This window comes from Nilaparvata lugens, chromosome X, assembly GCF_014356525.2.
Source record: "Nilaparvata lugens isolate BPH chromosome X, ASM1435652v1, whole genome shotgun sequence".
Taxonomy (NCBI): domain Eukaryota; kingdom Metazoa; phylum Arthropoda; class Insecta; order Hemiptera; family Delphacidae; genus Nilaparvata; species Nilaparvata lugens.
Genome location: NC_052518.1, coordinates 76,542,528 through 76,568,199, shown reverse-complemented (window position 1 = coordinate 76,568,199; position 25,672 = coordinate 76,542,528). Strand labels below are relative to the sequence as shown.

The window sequence follows — 25,672 nt, the reverse complement described above, 5'->3', positions numbered from 1 at the left end:
GAATAACAGTCCTTGAGAATCACCCTGTAGAATGTAGCAGACTGAATTTACAATTCTCCAGACAGCTAGGTTACATCATAACGTTCGTACAATTCAAACTGGAAAGAATAATCTAGTATTTAGTGCTAGTACCTAGTATTATTCGTTTCTCGTGCAAAGTCATAATGCCTGAAATCTTTTCCATTATATTTATTTGTTACATTAGTTTTGTCATTGCTAAGCGTTTCAGCAGCAGATGAAATATCTCATTTTTCAAGTCTCAACATTCCAATAATTACATTAGTCGTTCACTCAGTTGAGAACACAGAGAATCATAATTCAAGTCTCCAGCATTTTTCGTATTATATGCGTATAAAATAAAAACATGATCGAGGATTATGCAACACCTATCATATGATATAAATTGCATGGCCCACTCACCACTTGCTCTTTTTCTTTGATGGATATAAAGCAGTTGAAACCATCCATGGACAAACAATAGACAGGATTTTTCCTAGGAGATATGGCTCCATTGTTGGAAACTTGTTCAAGTACAGCTGTTGGTCCGAGAATCCTGGAGAAATCAGATGAATAGAATTATCGACAAAATAGGAAATAAATTAAAAAATTAAATTAGTTCAATTCAGTGTGAATTAAATTTCGAATGGACTAGGAACCAAGTAAAAGCTGAAATGAATTTATTGAAGCGAAATATTATCCTTGAACATCGAACATGTATGCTATGAATAGCTTTCTAATTGGCCATCCCAATCAATTATCACACTAATTTGAAAACTATTCTATTTATTGTAAAAACATCCTCAATCGACTGAAGTTCAATTCAATTCAATTCTTTTTATTTGCCATCAATACAATTTACAAAAAATTATTCAAGAAATTCATAGAAATAAAAATAAAACATAGCTTACAATCAAAACAAAAATTATAAATTAACTATATTTAAATCAAAATCTATTCATTAAGGCAACAACCCAGCAAGGAAAATCCTGTCCGCTGGGCGTGAGCATCAGTTCAATATTATTATATCAAATATTATTTTATTATTATAAATAAAATTAAATATGGCAAAATTTTAGAATCACGTAAGTAAACAAAAAACAAGGTTGAAAAAAAAATGTATATTATAAAATATTATCGAGAGTAAAGAAAAATGTCTCAATTATCCATTTATTTATCTGTACCCCATGTCTATCCTCAGTTAAAAATTGCATACCATTTGGGATTAAATTAATTAATTTTGTGCTTAAATAATTTAATTGTCGACGTAATATTGTTAGGTTAGTGTGATTTATGTTGAATAAATTATGAAAATTTAACCTGAAATTATATGTGGCTAGATTATTCCTTATTGTAAATTTATCTTTATTTTTTCTTATGTAGTAGAGAATTTTTTTAATATATAGTTGGCGTATGGTCATTACCTTGAATTCATCAAATGTGTCATGCAGAATTTCAGGTTAGATACGAACTACCAGTTTCAAGAAACTTTTCCATGGGATAAATTGCCTACAATGAATTGCTATGTACACTGTTTTAATGTATGAAGTGAATAAAGGCCATTAATTTATTTCTTTATTTGTTACTAACTGTTATATTTGAAGTAATGATATAATTAATTGGCGCATTTCAGCAAAAATAATAAAGTATTCGTTTTTCATAGAAATTTACTCAAATAAATTATTGATTGATTTTTTCAATTTTATAAACTATTCATAAAAAAGGTGTGTTACCCTGTTGTAAAAATGTTCACTCTTCTTTCAATTATTGAATTTAATGGAAGGGTGAACCGACCTAACCGAGGTGATCTACTATCTACTATCGCCCTATCATGGGTTTGTCATGCATTCATTTGTATAATTTCTTACCTTATTAACCATGCACAAGTAACAGACTTATACGAAATAAGAGCGAAATAAGAGCATTAACGGTTCATCTGTAGAACTTGATTATTCATCCAGTATTTCTATCTACTCTTGGATTCTTGTGAATAAAGCTCAACTAATAAATGTTCTAAGATGAGTTGTGAATGGGGATGTCAGTCCCGTCCAGTTCCTTGTTTTCAATACCGGGATTTCAGAACAGTCTCCAATCCCGGGATAGTGAAAAAATCATTTTAGATAGGTAAAATTGTTTTTCACGGTACAGTTTCATCAAAATCGCATGTTTTTCCATTGTTTTAGGAATTTTATCATACAGAGTGGGTGAAAAGTCCGAGAACGGCTTGATATCTCATACACAAAGGTAATTTGACTTTTCACCCATTCTGTATAATGTGTCATTCATTTACCATTTGGCTGATGTAATATGAAATTTAGTCAAGATGGCAGATTTTTCTTCGGGAATATTTCCATCTTGTAGATTCTACAAAATACCATGAAAAACTAAATAAATTCAAAGAGCTACCAATAATCAGATTTCGCAAACAATGTCATAGGTGAAAATGATCTGATTGCTTGAACCCTCTTTTACCCACACTATTACGGCCATCAATAAGTAATTTTCCATTATGTAACGATGTATGTGTCAAGTCCATTGATTGATCCACCCGTATGTTCTAATATAATCTATTCACACACTCTATTCTTTGCACTTCTATTGTTACTGGGGAATTGAAAATGAATGAATATTTTTCGCACAAAATTGAAACATTTTTATCTCTCATTATTATCTAATTAAATACGGGGAAATGGAATTTCGTGAAGTAGGTCTACCTCCACTGAATTGTTTACATTGTTAATCTACATTATAACTTATTGGGTTCAAATCGTTGAACAGTACTCTCAATGCCCGATATTATTGATTTATAAACTCTGCAACAATCAACCAAATGTAATATGAATATATAATAATTGTGTTAATCTGAATACTGATCTAATAATAATGAATGAAATTGTGAGAGTGAGAGGCGTCATTCTACTTCCAGGTAAAACAGAAACTGATACTTGTGATTGGAGTAGAATTGGTGAGTGCATATTGCATATGGATAATTCATAATGAATATAACAAGTGCCATCCAGAGAGTATAAAATGTAACATTCTATTCTCTCTGGTGCCGTCCAGCCTAGCAACTTAGTTGCTATTGTATTGAAGAAAATGATTATACATCTGCAACTGATCAATGAACTTCATCTGTGATTGTGATCTGCATAAGTAAAGCACTCAATCAATCAATCTCCATGAATGAATAATTATTATAATAGAACAATAGAACATAGTTGACCCAGTAATAACTGAAACAACTTTTTAATAACAAAATATAATATCCTAGTTATCAATCCATGAATATAAACAAATGTTAATCTTTATTAGGTAAATAATACTGAATATATCCAGGTATTAGTAATCCCGTAAATCTCGGGATTGACAATAATTGATCCCAGTATTTCCAGGTATCAAACTTAGACCTGGATCCCGGGATTTGGGATTTACATCGTTAGTTGTGAATTTATCTGGAGAATCTGTATTTTTTCATACCATCCATTTTTATTGGCGCTATTTTCAGAATCAAAATGACGTATAAACATATACTAAACATGAATATTATAACACTTGATATATGAAATATATAATGTTTTTACGATGATAATGTTGACTCACCAATTGTTTGATGCGCATATTGAGTCGAACACTTCGCTTGAAAAATCGGACAGTATAAATAGTGAATCTGTGCATGATGAAGCAGAAACACTTGCTACATTTGCGTTGATTTTTCTAAAAATTTTACCGCATCTCTGAAAGAACAATAGAATTAATATTATTGAAAATATAATACCTTGAATATCGTTCAAGAAAGTTAATGGCTGGAGACTGATTCTACATAGACCTATTAACCTATTAATCTTTAATCTTGTAAAATTCAATAATATATACACTACTTTTGTTTTATTATGGACTAAAACATGAATAAGTGCTGTACATTTTTTTTAAATTTCTCATAACTGAGAATGATAGGAGATTTATGAATTCTACTAATCTAAAGACTTGTTAATTTCATCAAGCTATTATACTCGTATAAAATGTAGTATGTAGAACTTATCAATGAATTTAAATAACCAATTATAAACCAGTAGCTTGAAAAAACTATGTTTTTTATGATCCTTTTCGAGGATCGAGAAACCATCATCTTAAAAAAAAAACTTCGTTTGAGAATCCATTGCTTATTTCCAAGTAGAATGTAATAAAAATACCGGGTGTTTCACGAGTCAGTTTACCGTTTGATCATATTAATTAAAATCAAATTAATTTATATTGCAATACTGAAATTGTGTTTACTGTACACTACAATCAATCATTTATTTCTTTCCAAAACATACATGAAAAAGTCAAAAACTAAAAACTAACTTGAAGCTAAAAGAGAAATAGTGACTGTAAAAAATTCATTTTTTTACAGTAAACTCGACTTTTACTACTAGGCTATAATAAGATTCAGATTGTAAGGTGAGTGGTGGTCAATGATAGGACTACAGAGTGACCACCGCCTCTGTTACCACCGCCTTCAATATTAAATAACTGTGATTCCGGTGCGGTATATCTGATGTAATATCAATTGCCTAATAATCAGCAGCTCTATATCAAATCCATTTTATTCTATAAAATATAAAATTCTATTAAATATAATTTTAAAATATATTTCCTTTTGATTTGATAATACGTTTTCATAATTGAGATAACATATTACAATAATGTTAAAAATTCACCAATGATGAAGGTCACCAACGATTTGTACATCGTATTAAAACGTCCCAAAAAATTCCTCTCCAGACGGATTGAAGCAAATTCCAAAGAACATTTAATTTATGTAGTTCAAATTAATTTGCACACTTTCACTTTGTGTCTCACGAGGTCTTAAGAGTATTATTACTCCGCATAAATAGATTGTATTGCTGCTGCTGGATACCATATTCAATAATATTTGCACTAAATAACTGAGTGCATCATGTATTTAGAGGTATTTTGTATTTGACTTTCTCAATGATGCGAAAAAGTATTGGAGGATAATTCATTCATTTATTTACGATACAAATAGAGCTGATGTTATATATAACATTGGTAGATAAAATAATAAGGTAGCCCTTGTTTTATTTTTCTTCCAAATTTATAGGTGATGACAAAGTCCAAAATAGGGTTAGAATTTCATGTGTACAGTTTCTATACAATTTTAGTCCATAAATAAACATAGAAACTAAGAATTTTTAATTTAGATGGCTCAAATTAACAAATTAGCCTAATTAGAAATATTCCACTCAATTATCACTTGTAACGATATAATAATATTGAATTATTTAAGAAAATTTGGAACCATGGAAGAAACACAAACTTCTAAACACTAAAGCTCAGCTTAGTGTAGAATGATATAATGCGCTTCATGTAGAGCGCTATTCCGTAGATTAAGGTTATTGACTCTGCCTTCACTTTATGTGTTTTCATGTTGTTTATATGTTGAAAAGCACCAGAGTAATTTTAGAGTAAATGGTGATATCCATAGTTACCGCACAAGAAGCAGTCTTAATGTAAGAATTGAGAGCAATCAATATACAAGCTCTCAGAAAAATTGGAAAATTGTCGGTAAAGCTATTCAATGAACTTGATGTGGACGTTCGAACGATGAACGTTGCACAATTCAAGACTCACTTGAGGGATTTGCTAATAGAAAGGTGCCTGTATTCTGTGAGAGAGTTTTTTGTCTGACCAAAGCTAACTGTGATATTTATTGTTAATTGTGTCAGGCGTCTAAGTGTCTGCTATTATTTATTATATTGTATTATTTTTATTGTTACTAATTATATTGTCGGTCTTTGTATATACGCTATTGTAGAAAATGACGTTGTTTGTAACATTTTTATGTTCCTTGACAATAAAAGATTGATTCATTGATTGATAGGAGAATATAGTTTAATAAAGTTTCTTATTTTAAGAGAATCAAGTTTGTCAAACGTAAGTTATATTTCCTAGTGAGTTGAAATTTAATGCATATTATTTTAAAACGCCCAACACTCTGATGTACCGCTTATTCAATCATCAAAGGACCGCATTAATGGATCCCACAGACAAATAGATTACTGATAGAAATGTCCTGATTTTTCATGGATAAATAGAGCAAAAAAGGTTGTTCAATTTTGATTGTTCATCAAAACTTCTGATCCTTAGACTTGAGAATTTATCATGATATTCGAATTGGTTGAGAGCAGCCAACGGTAATTTGATTATTAAGGCATTTTATTATCATAGACTTGAATTATTCTCGTGAAGAAAGATGAACAAATAATAATAGAATGTAGAATTATTTAATTCGTCCATCCAACATTATTAAACGGAACCCCTTTTGATATAAAAATGAGATTATTCTTTGTGAAAATTTTCTAATCATCCAATGAATTTCATGAAATATGACGAATTAATAACCAGAATTGCAATTTGAAATACAACAATATATAATATAGATTGAATGGAACTCTATAAATCGGCAGTGTTTCAACAAATAATGATTGATTTTGAAAAAGGATATATTATGAACACATGTCGGAGTTATGGAACGTTTAATATTTAGTTTAATAATATTTTGATAAGAAAATTTAACAATAGTTTGATAAGGAATAGTTTAATAATAACTTGCGAGTTATAGAAACGGTTAAATATTTCTTATAAAAGTATAATTTAACAGAAGGTGTGTTAAAGATCTCAGTCAAATTAAAAATCATAATATAAATACATTATGAATATTCAATAATTAGGGATATTTGGTCAAATTCATGATTTTGTTCCACCATTCTGAATGTAAATTCAGTTTTTAATGGGAAGTCTATCTTGCGATTCCGGCACATGTTTTCAATACAAAATTTCAAGAAAAAGTGAGTGAAAAAAACCAAACATTGATATCTCAAACCGGTTTGAATATATTCAGACAAATACCAATAATTCAATCAATCAAAAATTAAATGAGAGTACATACAGAATCTGAACTATCGATTTTCAAATGTTAATAAACACTACATAATATGTAAAATCTACTCACAATTTCAACACTTTCAAAATTAAAGTTGTTGACAGATTCTTAATGGACTTATTACATTGTATAAGAAATATTAAGTTATTTCCATAACCCAATTTTCACTAACCCAGTATATCAGGATGTGTCTTAAAGATTATAGACTGTGTCTTGAGAGTATGGGACAAGAAAGGTTTACAACATACATATAATATCTATTTCATAAGAAATTACTACAATAATGTATTGTTTACAATTAATTGAGGTGATTATTAGTTTTGATATGAGAGGGAAAAAAATCCCAGTTTAAATTACACGGGATCATTTAGGAAAAGAGATACATAATCAACTGAACTACTATATAAAAATATGAGGAACATTCAAAATAATCATGGAATATTTTCTACCCACCCTCAGCGCTATTGAGACTTCTTCACAAACGTCTTCCAATAGATATATTTTCTTGGGCACATCTGTAAACAAAAAAAAATATATATAAATAAAATGGAGTACATACTAATATTGTACTCAATATTTGTATTTTTTGTGTTTTTTGGTTATAATAGCCCTCTATTAGTTGAAAATAAAATAGACTTGTAAGGTAATATTGGTGAGAAAATAGTAATGGAAAATTACTGATTCTTGTAGCTTCTTTACAACATCCTGCATAATTTTTGCATTTCTTTATAAAAGTATTGACCTTAAATAGACATATAATTCCTCTATAAACATATTAACCAGTATAGAACCTAATAACCGCAAATTCAGACGTATCAGTCAAAATTTACTGCTCTCTGGGTGAGTTTCGAAGAATTGAAGAATAGAAAAGATCAAGAATTTTAGAGAGATTGAGAAAAACAGCTACTTTTGGGAAAAGCTTGATTATGAGTAATTTTATGCTATTTTCTATTATATTTCTGAATTTGGTATCTTTCACATTATTATAGTGAATACTGGAAAATTAAGTTCATACCCGAAGTATACTAACTGCAATCTAAATTCACTTTAAAAAAGATATTACTAGTAGTAGGCTACTGTGAATAGTAGACCTCGCGCAGTTATCTTAAACACATTTGAATAAAAAATAAGCTCGAAATTATAGATTTATCTAACTGGTAGCAGAAATTCCAATTCATTGATACCAGTAAATAAACAATTCCTCATCGTTTTAACTATACTAAGTCCCCAATACATGGATATTACTCCAATGATTTAATGGGGGTCCTCATTTATTGAAAAAAATCGTACCATATTTGTTATTATGCTCACCAATTCATCACATTAGTAGTCAGGCTTTGGCTAATGTATACTCTTATGGCCCATGAGAAACAAAATAAATTAATAAGGGCGCCATAAAGTCAATAAATGAAAGTACGAAAAATTTATGAGTATTTAATTTATCTATTCAATTGCCTCATATCGGACTTTTCCTATAAAATCACTTATCTGTTCTTAGATTAATTTCCAATGCCAATCATCCGCTGTAAACAATAATCACCAATCTAATATTTTAAATTCCATATATTATATTTTAAATTCCATATTCTTATATTTAAAATGTTGGAACAATAAAATTTTCAAATTGAAAAATCAACTTCTGAGATGAGAAGTTTATTTTCTTCACCAATGAGGTAATACTTGAAATCTCATTCTCACTGTTTATGATAAAAATTCAATTTTGATAATACATGCCAATCCCTAATCAGATGCTTCCTATGTTTCAGTAATGGATCACGTATATGGTAATATTACAATATATGATACATTTCCTTTTCCTTTCACATCATCCTTAAAATGTAAAACATAAAAACCTTACACACACGGCGACATGCAATTCAAAAAGGAACATTCCTGTCAAATTTCATGCGTCACAAACATACGTGAAGACAAAAGTAGATCCCAGTTGAAACCTCACTAAGCCAGGTTAAAAACAATAAATTTGAAAAAATAGGCCAGTCAAAAAATAGAATATTTGTTTTCCAAGTTGGAGAACATTCTATAGTGAGAGTCACTTTTTTAAGGTAAGCATCTGATTGAAATTGTTTTGCTATCCTTGTCTGTTATTGAACAAAGAAGATATCTCTATCCTTTTCCAACTCCGCACCATTGCCAAATTGTTTGTATACTACGTAGGAATATAATGAACTATCAACATATTACATCTTTCATTCTGAAAATGTATTATTAAAAATAATGAAAAAAATATATTTTATTGAAGATTGAGATATTTAGACGGAATTGATCATTTTAATATCCAGAATCAACAATCTACTATATAGAATGCAGTGGTAAAGGTGAAAGACAACAATGCCTTCTTATCATTTCCACTGTCTTGGAGTCAGGTTTTTGAAAACTTTTTACTGGTGACATTTTTCGCCAGAACTACTGGTTACTGTTGATTACTATCTAGTTATCATAATAGAAAAAGGTTCTCAGAAAAAAAATTGTTTCATTATTAAATTTTGGGACACGAGCGCCTAATGTTGAACATATCTTTTCAAATTTTGTAACAGATAAATTAATGATTTTTTAGGATACATTATTCATGGTAATGTTGATGAAGTAAGATTTTTTTAAATAACAATTTTTGAGAAAGTTTCGTTTCGTTTTCAAAAATGACACAATATAACTAAGATTGAGCATATGCACAGATTTAAAATGAGTCATTCATGCTTCTATGAATTTTCACAGCAGAATTCATTATATTGTTATGTGTCGTTCTATACTGCATACACAATAAAATATGAAATGAATAGAATTCAGAATCGAAAATCAAAGTCTAGTTTTCATCCTTCACTTATGATCACTGCTTACCTTGTAGATTTTGACTTTTTCCTACATCTGTCAAAGAATGAGTAGAACCAGCTAATCTTAACATTATACATGAATATTCAGCACTAAAAAATTTTTCAGAACCATACACGATACACAGAACAAAACGCTATAATTTTCAAACACGAAATAACAGAACAGTGATGTTTACAGTCCAGATACACGACTAATACTGATAGCTAGATCCTAGTGAGGTTTGAAGACTGTTATTTTCGTGTTTCGGCAAAGACAAATGATAACGTCTCACTTTTACGAACAGCAAGTAATCTTATCAAGCTTTTCTGCTACACAGAAGCTGCCATAATACAATATTTGTTTTACAGCCTATGTTCAAGTTGTCATCTCATCCGTTAGAAACAACACCCCCATTCCAAAGTGTCTCATATCTCCAGCTATACTAATGCAATCACAAACACTAGTGAAACAAACAGGTTCGTACAATATATAACATACGTTCCCCTCACTCATGATGAGCAGAACAGAGATAAAGGAAGATAGACTATATATATTGATGAGGCTCAATTATAATGTGTAACTATTTTGCTAGCTGTCTGTCGCATACGGTTTCATTCTAAATTACATAATATGATGGGCGGGGTTGATCCTGATGTATATTGTCAACCTCTTCGATTGATTAAAAAGATTTGTAACCCGGAAATACTTCCGGTATTCACACCATTCTCAGTCACTTGCCAAGTTCCGAGGTCCGATTAAAGTTTAAAGTGACATAATATCAGCTCAGACTCAAAATTGATTCGAAGTGCTAACATCATATTTGAAAGACAAAATATCGCACCATATATATTCAATTCAATAAAACAATATAAAAAATCTTAAAGCACCCTTTATTTTTAAAAAACTTCAAAATAGTTTAACAACTAGTTTCGGTGATCACACCATCGTCAGGTTATAAAATAAAATAAAATTCAATAAATGTTTACTAATTGGTACAATATGAACATATGCTTAATTTTGTATGATTAATTTATTTCTGGTTAAAGTTATTAAATTTAAATTTTTAATTTTTTTTTAAATTTTCAAGTTTTATTTACTTTTAATTTTATCAAAAATAGGATTATTTAAGTCAAATTGAATTATATTTATTAAATTATTCCTATTCAATTTGGAGATCTTCTTTATTAAATCAAAAACATTATTTGTTGTTGTGTATCACAAATAATTTTTTTTGCGGAAGTCTTCCTAATTGCCTTATTGAGAAAAGTGTTGCATGGAACACAAATATATTCCTTATTTTCTGAATTTATATCATTTTGTGGATTAATTTGTTTATATTTTTGCTTGTATATCATCTTATGAATAAATTTGGTATCATATTCATTTGTTACTGCAAAATGTTTTATAATATTCACTTCTTTTTCAAAATTTTCTTTTGACAGGAATTTTTATCAATCTATAAATCATTGATCTGAATGCTGCTGTTTTTTGTTGCCATGGATGGTTAGAGTCTTTTGGAATTGGAGAATTTGTATGTGTGGGTTTCCTGAAAATATAAAAATTATGTTTTCATTTCTCTTACTTATTTCCAAGTCTAAATTTTTTTCTCTGTTTAACTTCCATAGTAAATTTTATAGAAGGTGAATTTGAGTTTAATATTTTTCTAAATCTTCATGTGTTTCATCATTATTATTGTACAAGCATACTATATCATCAACATATCTATACCAATAAATTATATTTTCTCTCAAAGTATTATTATTATTATTCATAATTTTAGAGTTTTCCAAATTATCCATATATATAATATATATATATATATATATATATATATATATATATATATATATATATATATATGTAAGAAGCTGGTTGCTCTACATTCACGCTTCTTCTTTCTAATCATATGAACCATATGACTTGTTAATAATTTACTAATGTTGTTTATCAAACTAACAGCAGAGCTGATGAGAGAATCATTGAATGTTCATATTTGTACAGTTTAAGATTTATTGAGATTTATATTATAATTGACATTAAAATCGATTTTCTAAAGTAAATGAAAATCTTTCGTCAATTATTCATTTTAAGTAATATGTGCGAAGTAAGATCATTATAAATCGTTTTTAATGTCAATTATAATATAAATCTCAATAAATCGATTTTTTTGTTCAACATGCCGAAAAAAGGTAAGAGTGAATTTTCAATTGATATTGATAGGAAATTTGTTTTGGAAAAATTCTCGGGGAAAATTGGACAAAATGCAAAATTCTGGCTGGAAGATTTTGAGAAAGAATGTATCCGTTACAATATCCACAACGATGAAGAAAAAATAACATGTTTAAGACTATTTTTAGAAGGGAGTTCTGAAGATTGGTATACTTCCAACAAATATAAATTAGGATTGAAAAATTGGAATTTGTGGTCAAAAACATTTCTCCAAACTTTTTCTAATAAAGGCTGGTCAAATGTGAGATATGCATATTCATTCAAATACATTGAAAATTTTGGATCTATGCTTGATTATGCTTTGAAGAAGGAACGATTATTGCTTGAATGTGAGAGAACTATGACAGATGAATCTAGAATCTCACATATTGTTGTGGGACTACCAGTTCATATTCAGAATAGATAAGATAAGGAAAATATCGAGACCACAGAAGATCTGATGAATGAGATTCAAAAATATGATTCATTCACAAACTCAAACGGACATAGTCATATAAATAGCCAGAAAAAAGACTCAACCAAGATGGAAGAGATAAGAAGAAAGAAGACTCCTTGTTCTGTATGTACAGCCTTGGGAAAACCAAATCGCTTTCATCCTGCAGAGATCTGTAGGAATAAAAATAAAACAGTGAATTTCACAACCTGTGAGGAAAATACACTCGATGTTGATAACTCAAAAAACTGAATAAGCCGGCGTGTAAGTTCATTCCATTGATTATAGTTAATGTACTAGTTGATAAAAAGAAGATTGTAAAAGGGGTTTATGACAGTGGCTCAAATATCACTCTAATAAATCAGAAAATTGTTGATGAGCTGAAGACAAAACTTATGAACGACCATAACCTTTTTCGAACTATTAGTGGTGTGAATTTTACAAATCGCCGGGCCAAAATTCCAATGAAAATCAATAAAATCGAAGAAATATTAGATGTATATGTTGTGAAGAACAATAATTTCTCTTATGACTTACTTCTTGGATTGGATGCAATAAAAAAGTTCAAATTGATACAGAATGAAAATTTAGAAATTTTACAGAAGGTTGATGACAAAACAGATGTTGAAAGATTGAATTATGAGTCATCTGTCTTCTCTGTAAATATGGAAAGCAATCTGAATTATCTTGATACTGAAAAGAGACAAACAATAACAAGGCTGATTGAAGGTTATGAATCACTATTTGCAAAACACAAATATGATGTAGGTGAGGTAAAACATGCAGAGGCAGAAATCAAACTTTCAGAAGATAGATATATTATTAAGAAGCCATACAGAACGTGTATCCCAGATAAAAAAGAAATAGAACAACAAATTTCAAAACTTTTAGAGGCAGGATTGATTGAATATTCAACTTCACCATTTGCATCTCCTGTTACACTTGCCTTCAAACGAGAAGAAAAAAAAATCACGGCTATGTATTGACTTCCGGGAACTGAACAAAATTGTAATACCAGAGCCACAACCATTCCAAGAATAGAAGATATAACAGTGAAGGCTGGTAATTGTAAATGGTACACAGTACTTGATGTTAATTCAGCATTCTGGACAATACCAATAAAAAAAGAAGACAGAATGAAAACTGCATTTGTGACCCACGAAGGCCATTATCAATGGTTACGGATACCATTTGGTTTGAAGACCGCGCCTGCAATTTTTCAAAGAATATTGGGTAACACTTTACAAAAAAATAAGTTGACTGATTTTTGTACTTGCTACATTGATGATATTTTAATATTTTCAAAGACATTTGAGGAACACTTGAAACATATAAACCTCGTACTTGATGCGGTTTATAAAGAAGGGTTCAAGCTGAAATTGGAAAAATGTAACTTTGCAAGGAGTTCAATTAAATATTTGGGACACATAATTGAAAATAACTCAGTCCGTCCACTCACTGACAATCTCAAAGCAATTGAAAAGAGACAAACAACCGAAAACCAAGAAGAATGTACGCCAGTCTAAGGGCAAAATAAATGTCTATTATAAATACATAGAGAATGCAGTGAAAGTTCTAGAACCTTTACAGCACAATCTACTGAGGAAGGACATACCTGACATCTGGTCAGAGACATGTGATAAAGCTTTCCAAAACGTGAAGAAATACTTATGTTCTAGTCCCGTATTACAAATTTATGATTATGAAAAACCAGTATTCATTTTCACCGATGCCAGTGGAGAGGGATTTGGAGCTGTACTGAAACAACCAAAAGAAAATAATGAGCTTCATCCAGTAGCATATTTTTCAAAAAAACTGAGCCCTGCTCAAAAGAAGAAAAAAGCTATTTAAATGGAATGTATGGCTATAAAAGAGACAATTGTGTATTGGCAATATTGGTTGATAGGACGGAAGTTTACAGTGATCACAGACCACAAACCATTGGAAAATCTCAGAGTGAAAGCACGAACCGATGAAGAATTGGGAGATCTTGTATACTACCTATCGCAATATGATTTCACATTGATATATAGCCCAGGAAAAGGAAATGTTGAAGCAGATACTTTATCAAGAAATCCAGTTTTAGAGCACTTTGAAGGAAATGAAGACATTTTAACAGTTGTGAATTTGATATCTATACAAGAAATAAAAGACGATCAAGAAAAAAACAAAGAAGCAATAATGAATAATAGGAATGTTGAATATAAAGAGGAAATATTCTACAAATGTATGAAAGGAAACAAAAGAATCTTCCTTTCTCAAGAAAAGGGTAAAGAATTGATTGAGAAAATTCATTTTCAACTAGGACATATCGGAACTCACCACACACTATTACACATACGTCCACATTACTACTTTTCCAACATGGATGAAATGGTCAAGCGCTATTGTGATTCGTGTCATATATGTAAGAAGAATAAAACAAGAAGAGGTCGCTCAATAGGATTACTTTCACAATTGGGTCCAGCTAGTGAACCGTATGAGATCATGTCGATAGATACTGTTGGAGGGTTTGGTGGAAACAACTCAACAAAACGATACCTAAACATATTGGTCGATCACTTCTCTAGATATGCATTCACTTCAAGCTCTAGCGGTCAAACTACTAAAGAATACATTCGTTTGCTAGATCCTATCTTACAAAACCATTCTGTCAAGATCCTATTAGCTGATCAATATGCGTCTATCAAATCAAAAAAGTTTAGAGATTACCTACTCGAAAAAGGTGTTACAATGGTGTTCACATCAGTAGATTGCCCACAATCAAATGGTCTTAATGAGCGGCTAAACCAGACATTGGTGAATCGTATTAGATGCAAAGTGAATAGTCCAGAAGGAAAAACGCAGACGTGGTCGAAAATAGCGGAAAGTTGCACATCAGAATACAACAAGACAATCCATAGCACTACTAAATTTACACCAAGATATCTGCTATTGGGAGAGGATTTGGAAATAATACCATCACAACTGAGGAAAAAACGAAACTTACAAATAGACAGAGAAGAAGCAATAAAAAATTCCAATTTAAACCACAAACGGAACAAACTGAGATGTGATAAGAACAGAAGAATATATGGTTTCAAGGAAAAAGAACTAGTGTATATAGAAAAAGGGAACAAGTTGAATAGAAATAAATTAGATGAAGTTAGAAGTGGACCGTTCCCTATTATAAGAAGAATATCAAACTCAATGTATGAAGTGGCCTGCGGAATCAATGGGAGTGAACCAATCATCTGTCACTCAAGCAAATTGACACCTTCGAGGAAGTTTCTCGTTCAAGGGGGGGAGATGTAAGAAGCTGGTTGCTCTACATTCACGCTTCTTCTTTCTAATCATATGAACCATATGACTTGTTAATAATTTACTAATGTTGTTTATCAAACTAACAGCAGAGCTGATGAGAGAATCATTGAATGTTCATATTTGTACAGTTTAAGATTTATTGAGATTTATATTATAATTGACATTAAAATCGATTTTCTAAAGTAAATGAAAATCTTTCGTCAATTATTCATTTTAAGTAATATGTGCGAAGTAAGATCATTATATATATATATATATATATATATATATATATATATATATATATATATATTGTCACGATGTATATCGTAACTAGAGAAAGGAATTGAGTTTAGGGCTCATTTATTTGATGCTCGGCTATCTTTGATAGAATCAAAGGGGTCAACGTGCAAGCCAGCCACTGGCCTACCGCTCAGCGGTGCTGCGCATCCTCTCTCCCCTCCCTCTCGGTCACTGAGGGAGGCTCGAGAAAGGCTAGCAGGAGGCAGTCGAGTTCAGAGAGCCAGGGCGAGCGGTCGAGTGAGGTGAGAAGGAAGCAGCGTGCAGCTAGCAACATCACAGTACGTCTTGTACTAAAGTGAACTCCGAATTCTTCAGCGACCGGGAGTTGTGTTTGAGGCTAAAGACGATTAGCCTCAAACACGGTGAACTCCATTGCTCAACATCTGTTTGGGCAAGTGCTGATCGACATTTAACCCGTTTAGACGATGGGCTACCAGTTTTGACCAACGGCGACACGTCAGGTTTTGGTCGAAACCTGACTCCCCATTGGTAGACCACCAGTGGAACATCGAGGCGCAAGAGGACCTCAAGGAAGGTGTGGAAAAACCTTTCCCGCGACTCCGCGACCGATCCGGACCCCAGGAGGACACTTGGTGCCCGACAAGTAGGACTTAGGAAAGTCCAGAGCGCGAGCCGGCGCAGCGCACTAATCCAGTGCGTAATCGAGAGAGGACCTCTGGAAAGGCTAGGGAAGGCCTTTACCAGAGCTCCGCGACCGATCCGGACCCCAGGAGGACAGCTGGTGCCCGACAAGTAGGACTTGGGAAAGTCCAGAGCGCGAGCCGCCGCAGCGCACTAATCCAGTGCGGAATCAAGGGAGGACCTCTGGAAAGGCTAGGGAAGGCCTTTACCAGAGCTCCGCGACCAATCCGGACCCCAGGAGGACAGCTGGTGCCCGACAACTAGGACTTGGGAAAGTCCAGAGCGCGAGCGCCGCAGCGCACTAATTCAGTGCAGAATCGAGAGAGGGCCTCTAGTAAGGCTAGGGAAGGCCTTTACCAGAGCTCCGCGACCGATCCGGACCCCAGGAGGACAGCTGGTGCCCGACAAGTAGGATTTAGGAAAGTCCAGAGCGCGAGCCGCCGCAGCGCACTAATCCAGTGCGGAATCGAGGGAGGACCTCTGGAAAGGCTAGGGAAGGCCTTTACCAGAGCTCCGCGACCAATCCGGACCCCAGGAGGACAGCTGGTGCCCGACAACTAGGACTTAGGAAAGTCCAGAGCGTGAGCCGCCACAGCGCACTAATATGGTGCGGAATCGAGAGAGGACCTCTAGTAAGGCTAGGGAAGGCCTTTACTAGAGCTCCGCGACCAACCCGGACCCCGGGAAGACACCCGGTGCCCAAGGACTAAGACTTAGTCCCAACACGAAGCCCTTTTTCACGACTGACACCGCAAAGTTCCTATTCCCTTCATTCCGCGACCAACCCTGTTTGGCAGTGCGAAAGCACGGCCCCTCTTTCCTAAAAGAGGGAAACATTTCTCCAAAACACTCAAAACCCTGTTTCAACCCCCAACTCGAACGAGGGTGGTTGACGGACGCCCCACCAAGACTCCCGTCCCCTGCCGCGGCCCTCCCCAGTTGCCGACTGAGTTTAGCCGGCCCAGAGCGACACTGGGAACTCTGATAGAGAAAGGTGTGGGCAAAAATCTACTCAGAAGATTGGCACACGAACGTGGGGCCCAAGGCAGGAGGAGAAAAGCAGCAATGAGTGCAGAGGAGAAATGTAATCGCGCCGGAGAAGACCAGGAGGTGCGAGAGGATAGCAGCGATCCAGGAGTGTCCTGGATCTACAAACTCCACCGGAAAGAAGCAGTGGATCTAGCAGCATCAGCAGGGCTACCTACAACAGGTACAATGGCAGAGCTAAGGAAGGTTCTTGTGTACCATCACAGGAAGACGGCAGAGGAAGCCAGCAACCTGAACCAGGCTAGCAATGGAGCTAGCACAAGCTACCACGAGGCGGCGGAATGAGCAATGTCTCTGTGGCCTCCTGTAGAGGAGGATCATCAGGAGTCTTCTAGACTCGGAAAGCTGCCCGAGGAGGCGTCACCAGCTTCTGATGGCGAATCATGCCATTCATGGGTGTATCGATTGCGGAGCAGAGACGCGGTCGAATTACTCCTGGACTCGGTGCCCACAGACGGCACCTGTTCCGAGTTGTGGAGAGCGTTAACGGAGCAGCAGCAGCGATGCCTCACGATGCTACCACTACCTCCCACTGAAGAGACTGTGATACAACCAGCGCCACCGAGGTCAATGTCGGTGCATGTGGACGCTGGCCCACTGTATCATGCGAGGCCTGCATTAGTGAGACCAGAGGAGTCGTCGGCTCACCAGTACAGGCCACGACAGGCACTGCACTCACCGATCCGAGCTGCAGCCCATCATACACCATTTATGGACCCAGGGACGGTGTGTGATAAGGTGCGATGATGGAGGTTGTCATATGATGGCAACGGAGACGCTCCTAGCTTTCTAGAGCGTCTCGAGGAGTTACAACAAGCCTACGGGCTGACAGGGGAGCAGTTGTTCCCGGCGCTACCAGAAATGCTAGCAGGAAGGTGTTCCTTATGGATGCGGAACCGAAGAGGGTTCTGGCATCATTGGAACGATTTTGTAAGGGACTTTCGGTCTCGTTATTATCCAGCAACCTATGAGGAAGACCTGGATGCTCAAATCCTGGGTCAACGGCAGCATGAAGGCGAGGCTATCGACGACTACGTAGAAGAACTTCAGACTCTCATGAGGAGAAGAGGAGATTTTTCAATCAACCACCAGCTTCAGAGGCTGTACAAGAATCTTCTACCCCGGTACAAGCTGTACATCAGGGAAGCCGAAGTCTATTCGGTGGATGATCTACTCAGGCTGGCCAGGCAGTATGAGAGGATAAAATCGGAGGAGAAAAGTGCTCAGCAGAGGCAGAGGAATGTGAAACAGGAAGAGGTTCGTAAACCTGTGAAAGTGCGCCCCGAGCCAGAGCCTACAACTTCACAACGGCGAGTGGAGTTGACTCCAGTAGGACCTACCTGCTGGCATTGCATGAAAGCGGGTCACTGGAGGTCGGAATGCCCTGAGATTTCTCTCTGCGTGGGCTGTAGGAAACCTCGTCCCAGTTGCACCTGTGAGAAGGATCAGAAGAGGGCGACAGACAAAGCCGCACTGGTGAGAACTAGGAACCAGCTCCAACTGGAACCGGAGTCACAGTTCGACAACAGACTGTATACCACAGTTGAGGTAGCTGGCCACCAGTATCGAGCTCTACTCGATACAGGAGCTGAGTCCAACTACTTAAGCTTGCGAGCTTAGAGGCAGCTGGATGTGCAAGGAGAACTCCAACGGAGAGATGCGCGATTCTGGCGAATGGAACCACGGTGCGGCTGTATGGAAAGGTGGAGATCAACCTGAAAGTCGGCCAAGAAATTCTTCCCACAGTGATGACGATCATGGAAGGATTATCCCCCGAATTTTTATTCGGCATGCAGTTCCTGCAGGAGCACAGGGTGAAAATCGACACCTGCGCACGCACGGCGGAGTGGGAGCCTCAACCCAGGGAGAAGAGTGCTACAACCACCCAGAAAGCTGCGAAGGCCAGAGGAAGAGAGGTGAAGTCCGGTGCAGCCGCGATAGAGAGGCAAGGAAGGTGTCCACAGCCTCAGGGGAGACACGCGTCTTCATGCTAATACGTGTCCAAGATGTCTGGCTGAATGCACTGGTCGACACCGGGGCCGAGTCGTCATATGTCTCTGGAGAGGCAGCAAGACGACTGAAGGAGTCTGGCGATTGCCAGGTGAAACCGATTAGTCATCAACCGATCTTGGTGACTGGAGAAAAGCTTCCCGTAGTGGAGGAGCTGAAGCTGACTGCCGAAGTGTGTAGTAGACGAGTCTAATGGAGAGTGGCAGTGATCAACGAGTTAGAATCCGAAATGATTTTGGGATTAAGTCATTTAAGAGCGATTCAAGCAAAACTCGATTTGAGGCAGAGGAGGATGATATTACCTCTGGCTTTAGTGGGACAGGTGGCAGCAGTCGCTTCAGAAAGGGAGGAGTTCGAGAAATTCCTGGAGACGGAGCTGATAAAATTCAGAGATGTGCCAGGTGCGACTCACCTCCTGGTTCATAAAATCAGGCTGAAGGAAGGAGCTGAACTGTTCCGACAACGTCCATATCCTCACAACCCGCTTATGCAAGCGGTGATAAACGAGGAGGTGGACAGTATGCTCGATCAGCGGGTCATTGAGCCGAGCAGTAGCCCATGGAGTTCACCAATCGTCTTGGTGAAGAAGGCTAATGGAAAGATGCGGTTTTGCATCGATTTCCGGCAGATTAATGCACTCACGGAACGAGATGCATATCCTTTGCCGAATATGACAGGCATTTTGGATAGATTGAGGAATGCCAAGTACATTTCTTCAATCGACTTGAAGAGCGGATACTGGCAAGTACCGTTGGAGGAGCAGAGTAAGCAGCTTACAGCATTTACGGTTCCTGGAAGAGGGCTGTTCCAGTTCCGGATGATGCCCTTTGGTCTACACTCGGCTGGAGCTACATTTCAGCGTCTCCTAGACCAAGTAATTGGGCCGGAATTGGAGCCTTGTGCTTTCGCTTACCTAGACGACGTCATCGTGCTAGGAGAAACGATGGAGGCTCACATGCTAAACCTAGCTAGAGTGTTCAGTAGGCTGAGAGAAGCTGGCTTGATAATCAATCAAGAGAAATGCCAGTTCTTCAAGCGAGAGCTACACTACCTGGGACACATAGTGACAGAGCAAGGACTCAGGACTGATCCTGAGACGGTGAGAGCGGTAAACGAGTTCCCAACTCCGCAGCGGCTCAGGATGCTCCGGAGTTTTCTGGGGTTGGCATCCTGGTATAGGAGGTTTGCCCCGAATTTTTCGGACCTTGCAACCCCTCTTCACCGGTTGCTGAAGGTGGGAGTGAAGTGGTACTGGGGACCAGAAGAGGAGAGAGCTTTCCAGGAGATAAAGGGGGCTCTCACTAGATCTCCAGTGCTCACATATCCTCACTTTGAACTACTGTTCACGCTCCAGACAGATGCCTCCGAGTATGGACTAGGGTCTGTGCTTACTCAGGAGGTTGATGGAGAGGAGAAGGTCATCGCTTATGCAAGCAGAGGGCTTAAGGGGGCCGAGCTGAGGTATTCTACCACCGAAAAAGAGTGCCTGGCTGTGATTTTCGCCCTGAGAAAATTCAAGCCATATATAGAGGGGTATGAGACTACAGTGATTACAGATCACCAGGCTCTAAAGTGGCTTAGAGCTATCCCTAACCCGACAGGAAGGCTAGCAAGGTGGGCCTTAGAGATGCAGCAATACAACTTGGTCATCAAGTATCGAAGAGGGAAGCTAAACGTGGTCCCGGATGCTCTCTCACGAGCGTTGCCAGGAGGCGACGTGCCGGCAAGTCCACAGGAAGGTCAGGAGGAGCCCACAGGAGCAGTAGCCGCCATCGTCATGGAAGACGACAGATGGATAAGGAGGATGAAGAACAATCTACTCCATCATCCACAAAAATACCCCGACTATGTGGTAAGGGGTGAGGCGTTGTATCGACACATATGGGCCCGTCAACAACCTCCTGATGCGCCGAAGAGTGATGGCTGGAAGCTATGTGTTCCGAGAGGTGCTAGGAGGGAGATACTTCAGCAGAGCCACAATGCCCCGACAGCGGGCCATCAAGGAGTATTCCGGACTTATCACTGGATAGCCTGTCGCTACTATTGGCCAGGCTTGTATGCAGACGTCGCAAAGTATGTGAGGCGCTGTGAGACGTGCATGAGGCATAAGGTGGAGCAGCGGCCTCCATACGGTCAGATGAACAGCCAGAGGAAGGTGGTGCGACCTTGGGAGACTGTTAGCACTGATATTGTAGGTCCGTTACCTCGCTCGAAAAGAGGGAATAAATACCTGGTGGTATTTCAGGACCAGTTCACGAAGTGGACGGAAGCTCGGCCGCTAGGTCAGGCAGACAGCAATGCCGTAGCGCGAGCTTTGAGGGAGCTAGTCATCACCAAATTTGGGGTGCCGAAGCTGCTTATATGTGATAATGGAACACAGTATACAAGTAGACTTTTTAAGTCATACTGTAAGGAGAATGGCATCACGTTATTCTACACCCCACCCTACACACCGAGCTGCAACCCTACGGAGAGGGTTAATAGAGTCATGAAGACTATGATACAGCTCTATGTGGGCGAGCACCATGCGGATTGGGATCGCCATGTGGAGGAATTCTGTTTCGCCATGAATACAGCAGTACATGTCGGCACTAAGTATACTCCTGCCTTCCTCAACTTCGGAAGAGAGTTGAGAGCACCAGGAGATGCTTGTGGTGAGGAGGAAGACGATCCTCGACAGGAGGATGGAGGCACGAGTCGAGCAGCCCAGCTGAGGAGGTTGCAAGTACTGAAGCGTGCACAGAAGCTTAAAACGAGCTTAAAACGATAACCTAAACGAGGCCTACCAGGAGGTATAATACCAGGAGGAGAAATAACACCAAAATTTGGAGGAAAATACATTTTGAAATATAGCCCGCTTAATTATGGGGTTTGAGATAATTGATAGCATTGGAATAGTTGAAACTAGCCTGATATTGGAGCATGAAATAATTATGTCTCGATTCAGAGAAATATGTGGACATTAGGCCTATATTTAAAGGTAGCATTCATAACATTTTTTTTTCGAGTAAATGGTCCTGTTTAAACAGAGTCAAAATTAAGCTGAGTGGCAACCCAACCATTCTAGTTCAATTAAACAGATAAGCAGTTTCTGGGCTTTTTCTGTTAAGTTGAAAAATTATTGTTGCTTTTATTTTCGTCTCCAACAATATCGCCATCTTATTGTCTCAGAGCTCGTAATCCAATTCCCCTTGCCAAGCACGGGTCAAAGAGATGGAATTTTCATTATTTCATTTTTTATGTTGTCGTTCACAATCTGTGAACTGTTTAACGATAATTAACATTGGAGGAAATTAATTGTCAGATTTTTCTGAATAATATTATTTGTCCATGAGGTTATTGGACTAAATATTTTATTTTGATCATAAAATAAAGCCGGCGATAATTGCTTGGGTCCGTGGTAATTAGTGAATTACGATACAGTAAATAACAGGAGTTATTTTTCTGGGGATAGAAGTATATTATGTTGCAACCGATTATTCATGGTATTTGAATAAGTTGCGTATGATTGGGCAACCGATTATTCATGGTATTTGAATAAGTTGCATGTGATTGCAACCGATTATTCATAGTATTTGAATAAGTTGCTTGTGATTGTGAGTCATAGTACACTACAATCGTTTTTGTTGGTTTCAAATTTTGATCAATTTTGCTCCAATATTTTATTGAAAATGAAAATGACCAGAAAATGGTTTTACTGAAATAAAATCTTCATTATTTCAACTCGCTCAATTTCATCTCGTTTTGAAAGACACTGGAGCTGTATTGGTATTACAGTAGCCTATGCTTTACTGTGCTATTGTTTTAATTGTGATTTAGTCACGTTCAGTAGACAGGTCTGAGTTTCCCACGGCCTGTGCTTGTAGACATTTTCTGTGGCTATATTTCTATCTTCAATAAAACAATTCTAGTAAGGAATTTTATGAGAAAAGACTTTGTCATCTTCTCATATAAGAATTGGCATCGGGAAACAGCATTTTTCCTATTATACAGTTCTGCCAGTTGAATCTGAATTTCAGTGCTACGTGCCTGTTGAGCGGTCGACGCATAGCGATAAGATAAAATAATCAATTTATTTTGTCTACTAAACAGATTATTCTCGTCCGATCCTGCATTGTTTTTCGCTCTATTCAATCTAATAATTCCCGATTATTCCTGTTTTTCCCCCATTTATTGTTGCTTCTCAAACTTCACTCGGTCAGTCTGTTGTGAGCTACCGAGTAGGCAACATCTAGTTACAGGCTATAGCGAAGCGATTTTATTACAAGTGGACTTTGTGATTGTTATTTTTATTTCTCTCATTAATTCTTCTTCAAATAGTGTCTCCGATTTTTAGTTCAAACTTTTTTCCTGGTGCTTTTTCTTGAGTTTTTTGACTTGTGTTTTCTTTTTCTTCAAACTTTATCAACGTCATCCTTGACTTCTCTTCTTCAACGTCACTTATCATCACTTATTACCTTCCTCCCTATTTATTTCTGCGAATTTTCTCATCAACCAATTTTTCAAAGAGAAAATGCCGTCTTTCCGGACCTCTTTCACGGACCAGGTGTTACGGGAGATGGAGCGGCTGTCTCTAACTGAGAAGGCAAGGTTTGCGCCTTTCCAAGCACTGCACACTCGACATGCGAATCGCACCCCAGAAGGACTCCGGGACGTGCTTAGGAATTTGAAGAGGGACACCCTCCTCGGGTTTCCTCTGATTCGGAGGGGAGGTATTGCCCTTGCCGTAGTAAACCGGAAGGAAGCTACCACCACCATCTTGGACCCCGGTCACAAGACCTCGACGGAGGATTACGAGGCCATCCACGCAATCATGGCCAAGTTCTGTCAAGTGAAAAGACTGCACCGCATCACAGGATGGGATGTGGGTACAGTGCTACCAGCATAACCGGGAAGGCCTCACCCGATGGCAAGCTGAACGAATCATCGGTCAACAGCTGCTCCGGCTCCTCCGGCAGCGAACTCCGCCGGTAGACAGCTTGGTAGAGGCTGCCTCCAGGGAATTGTTTGAAGAGTTTCCTGCTCTGTGGACGGGCCGCGACCGCGACATAGTAGTCACGGTGACCCAGCCCGCTCCCCAACCTCTTTCCAGTCCGGTTAGGGCCGAGACTCCAGTGCCATCGACCTCTGCCATCGCTGACACTCCCATGGAAATCCCAGAGGTCCCCACAGAGGATGAAGATGCCTTGCTCAAAGGAGGAGGTGGGGGCTTCTCGATCTCGCCGGCATATGGAACCCCTGAGGAAGCAGTCTGACCTGCGACCCCTCCATTCGCCGCAACAAGGTCCGCGACCCCGACTCCCCCTACCCCATGAGAGGGGACTCACTGAGGCTTGGGGAGCAGCCTCCACAGAACCTCGTGAGCATCCAGAAGGTACCAGCTGCTTTCCTGTCACCAGCAGCCAGCCATTGACACCTCCCCGTCATGCCGCTTCCGCCCGCCATGATGAATCAGAGGTCCTCGAACTTTCCTCCGAGGACAAAGAGGAAGACACCTCGTTGCCGCCGGCAGTTCGCATGTCCGCCGCCGACTGCGGACGAGGCCTGGCCCTCATCACTATTGGAGATAGGCCTACAGTGAGGAAGGTCACACACCAGTCCTTCCGCCCCGGAAAGCGCCCTCGCGCCGGGCGCCCGAGGATCCGAGTGCGCCTCCCTGACGGGCGACGGGCTTGAGTCAAGCCGTAAGTAAGTAACCACGGCAGTTAGGCAGTGCCAGAGCACGGCCATGCAGGGCGAAAGCCCGGCACATACAGTGTGCAAGCATGACGATGCTAGGCAGTGCGAGAGCACGGCCATGCAGGGCGCAAGCCCGGCACATGCAGTGTGCAAGCACGGCGAAGTGAGGCAGTGCGAGAGCACGGCCATGCAGGGCGCAAGCCCGGCACATGCAGTGCGCAAGCACAACCACGCAGTGCGCAAGCACGGCACTCAGTGCGCAAGCACGGCACACA

The 25,672-nt window shown here is 37.9% G+C and overlaps 1 protein-coding gene across 8 annotated transcripts in view; it reads right to left on the bottom strand.

Annotated features, from left to right (window-relative positions):
• The window catches only part of LOC111047779 (protein ECT2), a 263,745-nt gene that overhangs the window by 23,223 nt on the left and 214,850 nt on the right, over positions 1-25,672 (bottom strand). For 6 of the 8 annotated variants that reach the window (XM_039441642.1, XM_039441644.1, XM_039441645.1 and 3 more), the window contains 3 exons: positions 7,397-7,458; positions 3,598-3,731; positions 421-553 (listed from right to left, as the gene is read on the bottom strand). In XM_039441642.1, the coding sequence (XP_039297576.1) occupies positions 421-468 (48 nt within the window). In that variant the 5' untranslated portion in view covers positions 469-553; positions 3,598-3,731; positions 7,397-7,458. Of the gene's footprint in view, positions 1-420; positions 554-3,597; positions 3,732-7,396; positions 7,459-9,799; positions 10,010-25,672 lie in introns of those variants that run through there. The other 2 variants (XM_039441639.1, XM_039441641.1) reach the window with 2 other exon arrangements.